General features: G+C 39.8%; 1 protein-coding gene across 2 annotated transcripts in view; it reads right to left on the bottom strand.

The window, feature by feature from the left end:
• The window catches only part of LOC125237096 (damage-control phosphatase ARMT1-like), a 61,641-nt gene that overhangs the window by 24,716 nt on the left and 22,537 nt on the right, over positions 1-14,388 (bottom strand). For both annotated transcript variants that reach the window (XM_048144057.1, XM_048144059.1), the window contains 5 exons: positions 9,325-9,511; positions 7,036-7,121; positions 5,570-5,631; positions 2,240-2,310; positions 1,208-1,317 (listed from right to left, as the gene is read on the bottom strand). In XM_048144057.1, coding sequence (XP_048000014.1) covers positions 1,208-1,317; positions 2,240-2,310; positions 5,570-5,631; positions 7,036-7,121; positions 9,325-9,511 — 516 coding nt within the window. The remainder of the gene's footprint in view (positions 1-1,207; positions 1,318-2,239; positions 2,311-5,569; positions 5,632-7,035; positions 7,122-9,324; positions 9,512-14,388) is intronic.

Below are 14,388 nucleotides of genomic sequence, written 5' to 3'. Positions count from 1 at the left end.
TTGACAGACGGACGGACGGACGGACAGACGGACAACAAAGTGATCCTATAAGGGTTCCGTTTTTTCCTTTTGAGGTACGGAACCCTAAAAACCTGCTCAAGGCCGTTTTTAACCCCCGACGCAAAAACGACGGAGTGGTATTAAGTTTGACGTGTCTTAAAGGGTTAAAAACTGTAAATGAGCATTTCTTTTTTTTTGCCAATAAAAAATATTTCGATTGTTTTAGGGAATTTTAGGTCAATTGTACTTCTACACGAGTACTTTCAATCTCACTGGGAGACAAAAAGTGTCCCAGAATTTCCATACATTTTTGTTACTTTCCTCTTTTGTTACCCAATATAACATGTACGGGAAATGGTAACAAAATAAGAAAAAATCGTATGGGACAATTTTTTTAACTACTAGGATTGAAAAAGCTAGTAATTCTGAGTAGGAATAGCATATTTTTTTTTTCAAAAATATCACACTTCATAAAAGTGGCAAAAAAAAAAGAAATGCTCAAATAAACTCTGTCAAACAAGTCTGTCAGTAAATAAGAACAAAGAAAACTATAAGTACCCTTTTCTTTAGCGCCCTAAAGAGAAGGATGCATATAGTTTTCTTTGTTCTTATTTACTGACAGACTTGTTTTTTTTTAATACTACGTCGGTGGCAAACAAGCAAACGGCCCGCCTGATGTAAAGCGGTCACCGTGACCTATGGACGCTTGCAACTCAAACAGTGTCACATGCGCGTTGCCACCCCATTAGAAACTTGTACATTCCCTTTTGCTGTGTTAAGTACACAGCAAAAAGGAGTGTACAAGTTCTAAGGAGGGTTCGGGTTGCCGACGACTCTTTGAGTCAATAGACGGAACAAGTTTTTTGACAGAGTATAACCATAAATTAAATATAACAAGATCATACCATCCCATACATTAAAATGCGACCGCCTAAGACCGCGCTTACATTCCACCACACATAGATGGCGCCACAAAAAAATGTCTTGTAGTTCTCGATTATACTTGTAGATGGCGTTAAGTGTCACTTTTGACATAGATTTACGGCTCGGAATTGACACTTAATGCCAATCTACAAATAATCGGTGGCAACAAGGCATTTTTTTCTGGCGCCATCTATGTGTAATGGAGTGTAAGCGCGTTCGTAGGCGGTCGCATTTTAATGTATGGGATGGTATGATCTTGTATTTAATTTATGGTATAACTCACAGATACAACGAACACTCCGTCCTCGTAGTAGCGCTGGAACTTCTTGCCCAGCGCCTTGAGCTCGGCCGACGTCACGCTGGTCGGCGGAGGGGGCGCCTCGCCTTCCGCCACTGAAACATTTTATTCAAAAATCATTTATTCTCACTAGGGATGTACCGACTAGTCGGGAAAGCCGACTATCCGGCCACATTTGTAGTCGGCGATTAGTCGGCGACTAGTCGGCAAAAAAGGCCGATTAGTCGGCACTTCATTAGTTATAGAAAAACAGTACAAAACTAAATTATCAGCTGAAAAGTATGGTTTTAGTATGTACCTATTCGTAATTCCTTTCTTCGTTTAACAACAAATATCTGTAATCATCACAGAAATAAATTTCCTACCTAGGATTATCGATTTCATAGGCAAGATCACTACCCACTAAGCCAAGCCGGTTGTTAAAAATAGAAAATGTATATTATTGTCATGAACCTGTAAAAAATCACAAAAAGCGCGAAGAAAGGATCAAAAATGACATTGAAAATGTGAATTTAGTCGAAAAATTTTGTTTTGGCCGACTAGCCGACTAGTCGGCCGACTAATCGGCCACCCAAGCGCCGACTAGTCGGTAGTCGGCCTAGTCGGCCAAATCAATAGTCGTTACATCCCTAATTCTCACCCATAAATGGAGCATTTATGAATTAAGACGCTACAGGAGCAATCAGCTTTCAGACAAAAAAAACTAATCTAAATCGGTTCATCCGTTCGGGAGCTACGATGCCACAGACAGACACACACACAGACAGACAAACAGACAGACAGACAGACAGACAGACAGACAGACGGACAGACGGACAGACAGACAGACAGAGATGTCAAGCTTATAACACCCCTCCGTTTTTGCGTCGGGGGTTAGGGGATTTTTTCAAAATCGGTTCATCCGTTCGGGAGCTACGATGCCACAGACAGACACACACACAGACAGACACGTCAAACTTATAACACCCCGTCGTTTTTGCGTCGGGGGTTAAAAAGAGTCAAGTAGCTTATACTAACGTGGTTTCTTAGGTTCAGGCGCCGGCGCCTGTCGACTGTACTCCGCGTTGCAACACATAGTGATCAGCTCTCTGAAATGATACACATTAGGCACATAACATCAGGATATAAGCAAATACTATATAAACTCTTAGAGTTAATACGTGCAGCTTCTGACGTTTCCCATACAATGGAGCGGCAACAATTTAGCAGCGCCATCTAGCGGTACGAGCTGTTCAAAGTTTGTCAGACTTTTGTTTTAGTAAATTATCCTCCTGAGTCCCGGGCCAATTTTTCCGATTTTGAATTTGGAACTTTCTTTTATTTGTTTAAGAGTTCAAAACTCGAATTTAATTTGTACTTGTACAAGTACGCGGGGACTCAGGAGGTTAAAATAGAAAATGCGATTACTTGATCTATTTTAAAACAAAAAGATAAGAATGTGTGACTTTTTGTAATTTTATACTGTATGAATTAAACTATTATGATCAACTCATGCCGCTAGGGGCGCTAGTATCGCGTGTTGCCAACTTTGGCACCAAGCTGCACGTATTAACTCGTAGAGTTTACATAGTATTTGATATAAGTAACTTACAACCATAGAGGAATAAGTAAGGGAAGAGTTGCAACTCCATACATCCGTAAATGCAAGTTATTTGTAGTGACATCTAGCGTCATCTCGCGTCAACTAGCGTAAATTATCTCTTAGTGTTGAGTTCCTCACTCATGAGGCACCTCATTTGTACCACTCATATTGTTAATTTGTCGCAGTACTTCACACGGCAAAAATGTATTGCATCACACTTCAACTCACCGCACCTCATTTTACTCGCTTGTGACAGTCGCAACACAAACACCTCACGCCTCACAAAGCATTCACGTACTTCAAATGTCACAAAAACGTCAAAACTCATCATCCACACGCGCGCCTCGCGGCCCTCAAATACTCGCTCGCAACACAAACACCTCATTCCTCACAGATCATGCACATACTTCAAATGTCACAAAACGTCAAAAACTCATCATCCATGCGCGCGCCTCGCGGCAGACGCGGCCCTCAAACTCCGTCGCGAGAGTCGACACCTCAATGAAGTGATCAACCACACGTTCAGTTACCGAACTACAGACCTTATGGCCGGGACAAAAGGTCCACCGATAAAATAAAATGTATCGTTTGACTCGTTTGTACCGGAAATCGCTTTGTACCGGAAAGACAGAAGAGGCACTGCGACAACAATACTCCAAAAATCCTTTCAAAGTGAAACAGATAGCTACGTTTACCATAAGAGGGAGTAAGACAGACACACGCGGGCTTCAAATTAGCCTCACCAAAAATACGTTACACATGACTCGAAAGAAAACAATCTTATGCGCCGCAAGTTTTCATACATTTTACGCCTTTTTGATCCTAGCATAGTTAACTTGCTCGCAAAAACCGCGCGAAAAATCAGACGATTTCGCGTGAACCACATCTTTTGTCTCTGTCGCATTTGTGAAGTCATGAATAAATGCTGCTGAGATGCAAAATGTTGTTTTTTGCGGCAGGTCTTCATTTTTGAATTTTTTGATAGCTATTATTGTGCTAACACATTGACCAGTATAACGTGATCTACCGCAGCAATAGAGTTTGTATGGCTGTTGTTATGTGTAATCAGGGAGCTCTCGTAGACTGGACAGTGAAATGATAACTTTGAAGCGTTTTGAATATTCGGAATACCAATCACAGAGGGCCAACCACTGAGAAGATGCGTTTACGAAGCTTGCTTAAAAACAATTACAAGATTACTGACCGAAATATAATATAAATTATGTGAAGCATGGTAGTTTAATTAAGTATTTAATCAGTAATAGAAAGAATAATTCATTTCTTAATTCAATAGAATGATAAATAAATCTGAAACGAAACGTAATTCACAGGCGGTTGACGTTGACAGTAATGACAGTTTACAAAAGAAAAGTTAGTTGCATTAGCAATATTTGCATAAAGTTTAGTTTTGTCCTACAGTGATAATACTAATAAATGAGCCAAAATGTAATAATGGTGACAACTTTTACACAATCAAAAATATACCTGTGATTCTGCCTTAGTGTCATTTGTGTGCAAAAAAATAGTGAAAAGACTTACCGGCGTCGCGAATGTTGATGGTGCTTTTAATTACTATCATATTGCTTTTAAAACACATGGAGTGGTAAGCTTGTTATTTTTATGTAAAAGTGGTACTAAGTATAAAACAATACGAACTTTAGTTTGTTTTAAAACATGCAGTTTTATGGTAACTATGCTAATCAAAGTATGTTGTTATTAAGCTGTTAATAATATGAAACCACTGTAATTTGTAGCAGTAATTTAAATGGAACAAACTGTAAATAATATTATTCAATGGCAAAATTAGACCCAGTTCCATAAAAACATCAAATTAAGTTGATCAGGTCTCTATGACAGTCCTTGAAATATTTTTTAATTTTATCTATTTTCTCTTGTTAAATGTTCAAGTACTCATTATGACTAATGAAATTTAGTATGTATAAAGGATATTTACCTAGTACACAACTACACATACTAGTTTTTGTTGCCGATGGATTTTGTCAAACAGCCGATGCTAGAAATTATATATATACAGATCAGTACCTCACCTCATTTGAAGTAAGACATTGTAACACCTCATTTTTGGAAATGAGGTACTCATACAAACTCATTTGAAATTGATGTCCTACCCATCACTATTATCTCTCACCAATTTTTAGCAAATATTACAATAGTATTAATCAGTATTCTGTTTTCAATTCCTTCTGCTTGTAATATAAGTTGTAAACTGTTCTAATATTAAATTTTTGGCAGACGAGGCACAGTTGCCACCTAGTATCGAGTAGTGGTACTGATAATTCACGCTATTTTACGCGTGATTGTCGCTAGATGTCACTTAACTATGCCTATACATTAACCCGCATTTACTGATGTATGGAGTTACAATTCTTCCCTTATTTATTCATCTATGGTACCATAAATTAAATATAACAAGATCATACCATCCCATACATTAAAATGCGACCGCCTACGAACGCGCTTACACTCCACCACACATAGATGGCGCCACAAAAAATGCCTTGTTGCCACCGATTATTTGTAGACTGGCATTAAGTGTCAATTCCGAGCCGTAAATCTATGTCAAAAGTGACACTTAAAACCATCTACAAGTATAATCGAAAGCTACAAGACATTTTTTTTGTGGCGCCATCTATGTGTGGTGGAGTGTAAGCGCGGTCTTAGGCGGTCGCATTTTAATGTATGGGATGGTATGATCTTGTTATATTTAATCTATGATGGTACAAAGGCGAACTAGATGAACTCACGTAAAGTCTTTCGGTGTGACGTCTGATATGAACCATGGTATTTTCTTCACGTAGAAACGGATCTGAAATATCAATCAAAATATCAATCAATCAAAATATTTATTCGTAATAAACTTAAAAACTACACATTATGCATTAAGTATGACTAAAACTACAAATGTACATTGGATGGATAAGTTTATCACGAAATGGTCCCGTCTCAGCATAATGCCGACCCGGAGGTCAGCGCTGATCTTCCGACGAGACCATTTGCGAGACACGAACGCAGCCGCACGGTACGGCCCTACCGTAAGTTGAACGCGTCCTTACTGAAGGCGCCATTTTGTCTATTCCATCAATTGACATTTGCATGATTTGCGTTACTTACAACATGGCCATACCGTACTGCACAATAATAATAAATTATTACATTACGCTATGACATAGATAGTTCAACTATAAATATTAGTGGTAAATCATTAAATAATGTAAACAAGTGATAAAAAACAGTAAAATAAATATTTGGTATTAGAAAATAAATGATTTGAAAACAACACAACGTAACATGGAGACTTATAATTATGTACGTCTAATAGCTTTCCCGTTACCAAGGAGAAAGTTTAGGTAAAAAAATTAAGTGGAGTGATCATATCAAGTTTATATTATGCACACTACGGAAGATATAAAGAGAACAAAACACGGCTTTAAAGACAATTACAGGATAGAAACATAACCTCAAATATGATACAGAAGAAACAGACTAATCAAAACTATGAAAGGACACGAACATTTACATTACATTTGATAGTGAGGAAAGGACAGAAAAACAGGTACGCACTATTTAATATGTTAACATGTAACAGAGATCGAACATCAGACATAACTTGTGTCATGCCGTAATACTTCCTGTGACTGCTGGTGTTTGAGTATAAGTTCTTTAAATTTGGTTTTAAAACTTGTTACACTTTGTAGGTTCCTGAGGGGCGGAGGAATGATGTTCCAGCACTTGGTCGCATTGTACTTGAAGCTGCCACGAAAAGCCGCAGTCGCATGCCGAGGAGTTATCAGCTGTATACTACAAGTGCGTAAATACACGTATTTAAAAACCAATTTAGTAAATGAAACCCCCACTTATAGCGTACAGCGTACCTGTGAATAAGGTTGCCAGAGCTCAACGAGAGTACGTAGTCTTACACACTTAGGGTCAACAACGCGCAGTCGCGCATGTAACGACTTTGGAGTTGCAATCGTCTATACTATATAGGCTACGGCGATTTCTTACCATTACGGCCTAGCCACGCCACGCCACGCCATCTAGGCCACCGTACCTTTTTCTTGATGGTTGCGAGGTACGTTTTTCTTAGACTTTATCTGTCTATACGGAGTTACATTTCTCTTTGACTGTACTGTGATTATAGTGAACTCGATAGTACAATCAGCATCAGAACCTGAACTTTAGGTGTCAATAATTTAGTGTTTGTCGTTACCTTCGTTACAATCTTCTGTTCGACCAGCCAAGTCGCTAAACACAAGTCCGCGAACAACTCGAAACCCGCGTTGTCGCACACGATATCTGAAAATAACAAAGAAATCCATACTAATATGTGACAATCCATCACAGAAAGGCCCTTATGGCAGGTATTGAGTTAGGCACGGATCCTAAATCTGCATTAAATAAGCTATCTAATACAAAAAAAATCATGGCCCTAGGCCACGTACTTTTTTTTTAAAAAATCATCAAGCATACACATGCTAAGTATTGCACTTTTGAGAAAACGTGAAAAGAAGTTTGAAACTCACTTTAAGGGTGTTCCCATTGGAAGTTACATAGATGACGATTGATTGTGTATCTCAAGGTACATTTCTTTGAGAATCAGTTGTGATTGTGTTTCATCGACTTCCAGATCATGAAAAATCGAGCTTTGATTAGGGCAAGTCGCTTATAAGAAAAAAATTAGGAAAACATATTTTTTTGGCTTTTCTTCTAATATGTTGCTATCTGAACTATAGTACATAGTTATATATGTTTCAACTTACATTTAAGGATAGAAATAAAATCCCATGGTTCATTAAATATGTATATTTTAATCAGAATATCACAATTAGAATATTTAACATCTGCTCCTATAATAATAATAATTTTCGTATAGAGACTTCTAAATTATATTTAATCAGTCTAGACATTTATAACTAAAGTGTCAGAATTATTCTGCATGTCTTATTTTTTTATTTATAAATTTTTAAAGTTACATAAAAATCACAAATTATTGACTCCCATACATTTGGGAAAAGGGCCCTTATGACCATCACAGATAAAAATTACTCATTGCTAATGTATTTTATTATTTTAGTTACTTATCTTGTATTATAACAGAATACCAAAGAAAAAATGTTATATGAAGTAAACTTAAAATCTTGATCATTAATCAGTAATTCTCATAAAACGTTTATTATAATTATTAATTCACACAGTACCTACCAGATCGATTTGTAATTCTTAATATTTGTTTTTTAATTATTTAAGACACTTAGTATATCGGAAGAAAACACATCTTACCACCGATAATGTCACCAATAAGGGACCATTCATAAACTACGTACCGTCAACTGCTGCAACATTGCCACGTGAAGAGCGCGGCGTGCGAGCGAAGTGTCGCGAGTAAGAGAGAGACAGTGGTAACGGCGGCATTAGTCAAAGGAAGAACATCTTCGCTTTGACACGCCGCCGAGTGAGGTTTGAAGTCAGATTGCACTTAGTAGCTACTCACGAGTAAGATTTTTATTTTAAAGTGACGACTAGGTACCTAAATCGGGTAATTTTTAAATTAGGTATCAAAGTACTTCATTGAATCGTACCTATATAACATAAACTAACTTATAAACAAAAGTTGTAAGTAATTACAACATTTTTTAACAACAGTTTTCATATTTTCGAACGCGCTCTGGCATAAGGGCCCTTTTCTACTAAACTTTGAGCTGAATTTTAATATAGAAATACTTAACGTACACTACTGAAACCAAGCTACAATTGCACGTCTATTCGTATATTTTACTATTTTGCATAAATTCAAAAATCGATAATTTCGAACGATTTTACAAAAACGTCGATATCTCCGTAACTAGAAACCGCCATAAGGGCCCTTTTCTTATGGATTGTCACATATTATAAATGGCAGTGTGTATGTTTGTTTGTTTGTCCGTCTTTCGTTTAAGAGATGAGTGATCATACACAGGACAAAAATAGGTATAAGTATCTGAAAGTCAAAGGCCGTGCTCCGCGTAGGGTCGAAGGCCCGAAGCGTCTAGTCCAAGACGCCTCATACACAGGACAAAACAAAAGTACAAGTATCGAAATAAGATGGCAGAGCTCCGTGTAAGATCGAAAACCCGGAGCATCTAGTCTAGTAAAAGCCCTCTTTAAACATAGAAAGACTTATCTAATAATACTTACCGAACTGCAAGTATCTAAAAGTGAAGGCCAAAGGTCGAGCTCCGCATAGCACCGAAGGCCCGAAGCGTTCAAGAAAATCAAAGCTCAAACACAGAACAGTAGGTACTGTTCTGTGTTTGAGCTTTGATTTTCTTAATGCAAGTGTTTAAAGACGAAGGCCGAGCTCCACGTATGTCCGAAAGCCCGAAAGGTCCAGTCCAGGAGGCCTCATACACAGAATAAAAGTACAAGTATCTAAATAGGATGGCCGAGCTCCGCGTAAGATCGAAGAATCGGAGCGTCTATAGTTTATAAAACGGGCTGTAGTTATAGTTATAAGACTTACCGAACTGCACAGCGCTGGGCACGAGGACCTTAGCGGGGCAGGGCACGGGCGGCGGCGGCGGCTCGGGCTCCGCGCCGTCCTCGGCCGGCTCCGGCGGGGGAGGGGGCGGAGGGGGCGGCGCCTTGCCCTTGCCTTTGCCTTTGTTCGCTTTGTCCGCGGCCGCTCTGGCTAGCGCCTCTTTTTGCTCCTACAATAGTTAAACGGAACTTAAATAAATTAATAGTTTAAAAAACACTATAAAACACGCTTTTATAAATGCACGTAAAAGCCAAAAATAAATTATGGATCGTTCAAGTTGTCTCTATTTGTGAGCTGAAGTTTAAAAACTATGTGCTTTTAATTATAATATTTGATTGTAAAAGCGTGGGGCGCTGGAACAGGAAAGACTTTTTGTATAACCACAGAATATATAAGTATAACTTGCTGATAAATCAAATTATGCTATGTTACGGGAAGGAGGTTACACAGATTGACGCGCTAACTGGAGTTGCAGCATGAGTAGTAGGTTCTACATTAAACAGTCAAATCAATTAAAAGTCAGTGTTCAAAGTAGGTACCAGTTTGTCGAACTCAGACAAAATATGCACTAGTAGCGAGACTAGCGAGGAGAGTCGACAGTCACCGACACTTAGAACGCCGCTTTTTTCCGGTAATCAAAGTACAAAAGGGGAAAGTGTCTACAGTAACAGGATGCAGAGTTCTTGTTCGTGGACGAGATATCTTTGGTTCTCTTTGGTAACCCTTAGGCGGCATATGTAAACGTTATGTTCTTATGCAACTTCCTTCGCCAGGAAGTTCGAATTAGTATTTGTTTACAAGAAAGTCTTTCCTGTTCCAGCGCCCCACGCTTTTACAATCAAATATTATAATTAAAAGCACATAGTTTTTAAACTTCAGCTCACAAATAGAGACAACTTGAACGATCCATAATTTATTTTTGGCTTTTACGTGCATTTATAAAAGCGTGTTTTATAGTGTTTTTTAAACTATTAATTTATTTTATACTTTTTAGTCATTAACACTTTCGAAACCGGGCTCTACGCGGCGCTACGACATTTTCGCTACATACGGGGAAACCCATGTAATCGGCTACGCTTCTACGAGCGGTGTGCCCGACAGTCGGGTTCTTGGTAGCGAAAGTGTTAATAATGAAATAAATACCTTTTAACATTTATACATAAAATTATTTCAAGTAGGCGGATTTTACATGCCATTTGTGGCTTAACGTGTACTTATTGCTAATTGCTACTTAATAATAACTAGCGGCTACCTTCTTATTACGGTATTATCATAAAAATGTTTATACCTAGTAAGTTATCCGTAAAAGATAGACAATATAGACATGTGCCATCGCGGACTTTTTGAAGACATTAGAGAGACATACTTTCGCCATACATTGTTTTGAAGCTCTCAGCTAGTGGGATTTTGTTTGACTCGATTAGAAAATATTGTCACATTTCAACTAATTCAAACAAAATTTAAGTATTTCTTTTTTGCCGAGCCCCCTTTATTTGCACTTAAGGGTCACAGGAAAACCATTACCCAACTTATTTTAAATACAACGTTGATCTTTCTTTTATGCGGGGGCTTTGCCCCGAGCCCCCCTTTGTTTGCTCTGAAAGGTCACAAGAAAACGCTAACCCAACTTATTTTAAATACTACGTTAATCTTTCTTTTATGCGGGGGCTTCGCCCCCGAGCCCCCTTTTCGTTACTCTTAAGGGTAACAAGAAAACCCTAACCCAACTTATTTTAAATACAACGTTTATCTTTCTTTTATGCGGGGGGCTTCGCCCCCGAGCCCCCTTTGTTTACTCTTAAAGGTCACAAGAAAACACTAACCCAACTTATCTTAAATACTACGTTGATCTTTCTTTCATGCGGGGGCTTCGCCCCCGAGCCCCCCTTTGTTTGCTCTTAAAGGTCACAAGAAAACCCTAACCCAACTTATTTTAAATACTACGTTGATCTTTCTTTTATGCGGGGGCTTCGCCCCCGAGCCCCCTTTTCGTTACTCTTAAGGGTCACAAGAAAACCCTAAACCAACTTATTTAAAATACAACGTTGATCTTTCTTTCATGCGGGGGCATCGCCCCCCGAGCCCCCCTTTGTTTGCTCTTAAAGGTCACAAGAAAACGCTAACCCAACTTATTTTAAAAACAACGTTGATCTTTCTTTTATGCGGGGGCTTCGCCCCCGAGCCCCCTTTGTTTGCTCTTAAAGGTCACAAGAAAACGCTAACCCAACTTATTTTAAATACTAAGTTAATCTTTCTTTTATGCTGGGGGCTTCGCCCCCGAGCCCCCTTTTCGTTACTCTTAAGGATCACAAGAAAACCCTAACCCAACTTATTTTAAATACTACGTTGATCTTTCTTTCATGCGGGGGGCTTCACCCCCCGAGCCCCCCTTTGTTTGCTCTTAAAGGTCACAAGAAAACGCTAAACCAACTTATCTTAAATACTACGTTGATCTTTCTTTCATGCGGGGGCTTCGCCCCCCGAGCCCCCTTTGTTTGCTCTTAAAGGTCACAAGAAAACGCTAACCCAACTTATTTTAAAAACAACGTTGATCTTTCTTTTATGCGGGGGGCTTCGCCCCCGAGCCCCCCTTTGTTTGCTCTTAAAGGTCACAAGAAAACGCTAACACAACTTACCTTAAATACTACGTTGATCTTTCTTTCATGCGGGGGCTTCGCCCCCCGAGCCCCCTTTGTTTGCTCTTAAAGGTCACAAGAAAACGCTAACCCAACTTATTTTAAATACTACGTTAATCTTTCTTTCATGCGGGGGCTTCGCCCCCGAGCCCCCCCTTGTTTGCTCTTAAATGTCACAAGAAAACGCTAACCCAACTTATCTTAAATAGTACGTTGATCTTTCTTTCATGCGGGGGCTTCGCCCCCCGAGCCCCCCTTTGTTTGCTCTTAAGGATCACAAGAAAACCCTAAACCAACTTATTTTAAATACAACGTTGATCTTTCTTTCATGCGGGGGCTTCGCCCCCGAGCCCCCTTTGTTTGCTATTAAATGTCACAAGAAAACGCTAACCCAACTTATCTTAAATACTACGTTGATCTTTCTTTCATGCCCCGGCTTCGCTCCCCGAGCCCCCCTTTGTTTGCTCTTAAAGGTCACAAGAAAACGCTAACCCAACTTATTTTAAATACTAAGTTAATCTTTCTTTTATGCTGGGGGCTTCGCCCCCCGAGCCCCCCTTTTCGTTACTCTTAAGGATCACAAGAAAACCCTAACCCAACTTATTTTAAATACTACGTTGATCTTTCTTTCATGCGGGGGGCTTCACCCCCCGAGCCCCCCTTTGTTTGCTCTTAAAGGTCACAAGAAAACGCTAAACCAACTTATCTTAAATACTACGTTGATCTTTCTTTCATGCGGGGGCTTCGCCCCCGAGCCCCCTTTGTTTGCTCTTAAAGGTCACAAGAAAACGCTAACCCAACTTATTTTAAAAACAACGTTGATCTTTCTTTTATGCGGGGGCTTCGCCCCCGAGCCCCCTTTGTTTGCTCTTAAAGGTCACAAGAAAACGCTAACACAACTTACCTTAAATACTACGTTGATCTTTCTTTCATGCGGGGGCTTCGCCCCCGAGCCCCCCTTTGTTTGCTCTTAAAGGTCACAAGAAAACGCTAACCCAACTTATTTTAAATACTACGTTAATCTTTCTTTCATGCGGGGGCTTCGCCCCCGAGCCCCCTTTGTTTGCTCTTAAATGTCACAAGAAAACGCTAACCCAACTTATCTTAAATAGTACGTTGATCTTTCTTTCATGCGGGGGCTTCGCCCCCGAGCCCCCTTTGTTTGCTCTTAAGGATCACAAGAAAACCCTAAACCAACTTATTTTAAATACAACGTTGATCTTTCTTTCATGCGGGGGCTTCGCCCCCGAGCCCCCTTTGTTTGCTATTAAATGTCACAAGAAAACGCTAACCCAACTTATCTTAAATACTACGTTGATCTTTCTTTCATGCCCCGGCTTCGCTCCCCGAGCCCCCCTTTGTTTGCTCTTAAAGGTCACAAGAAAACGCTAACCCAACTTATTCTAAATACTACGTTGATCTTTCTTTCATGCGGGGGCTTCGCCCCCCGAGCCCCCCTTTGTTTGCTCTTAAAGGTCACAAGAAAACGCTAACGAAACTTATTCTAAATACTACGTTGATCTTTTTTTTATGCGGGGGCTTCGCCCCCCGAGCCCCCCTTTGTTTACTCTTAAAGGTCACAAGAAAACGCTAACCCAACTTATCTTATATACTACGTTGATCTTTCTTTCATGCGGGGGGCTTCGCCCCCCGAGCCCCCCTTTTCTTTACTCTTAAGGATCACAAGAAAACCCTAAACCAACTTATTTTAAATACAACGTTGATCTTTCTTTCATGCGGGGGGCTTTGCCCCCCGAGCCCCCCTTTGTTTACTCTGAAAGGTCACAAGAAAACGCTAACCCAACTTTTTTTAAATACTACGTTAATCTTTCTTTTATGGGGGGGCGAAGCCCCCCGAGCCCCCCTTTGTTTGCTCTTAAAGGTCACAAGAAAACCCTAACCCAACTTATTTTAAATACTACGTTGATCTTTCTTTTATGCGGGGGGCTTCGCCCCCCGAGCCCCCCTTTTCGTTACTCTTAAGGGTCACAAGAAAACCCTAAACCAACTTATTTAAAATACAACGTTGATCTTTCTTTCATGCGGGGGGCATCGCCCCCCGAGCCCCCCTTTGTTTGCTCTTAAAGGTCACAAGAAAACGCTAACCCAACTTATTTTAAAAACAACGTTGATCTTTCTTTTATGCGGGGGCTTCGCCCCGAGCCCCCTTTGTTTGCTCTTAAAGGTCACAAGAAAACGCTAACCCAACTTATTTTAAATACTAAGTTAATCTTTCTTTTATGCTGGGGGCTTCGCCCCCCGAGCCCCCCTTTTCGTTACTCTTAAGGATCACAAGAAAACCCTAACCCAACTTATTTTAAATACTACGTTGATCTTTCTTTCATGCGGGGGCTTCACCCCCCGAGCCCCCCTTTGTTTGCTCTTAAAGGTCACAAGAAAACGCTAAACC

This window comes from Leguminivora glycinivorella, chromosome 20, assembly GCF_023078275.1.
Source record: "Leguminivora glycinivorella isolate SPB_JAAS2020 chromosome 20, LegGlyc_1.1, whole genome shotgun sequence".
NCBI classification, from domain to species: domain Eukaryota; kingdom Metazoa; phylum Arthropoda; class Insecta; order Lepidoptera; family Tortricidae; genus Leguminivora; species Leguminivora glycinivorella.
This window is presented reverse-complemented; position numbering and strand designations above follow the sequence as displayed.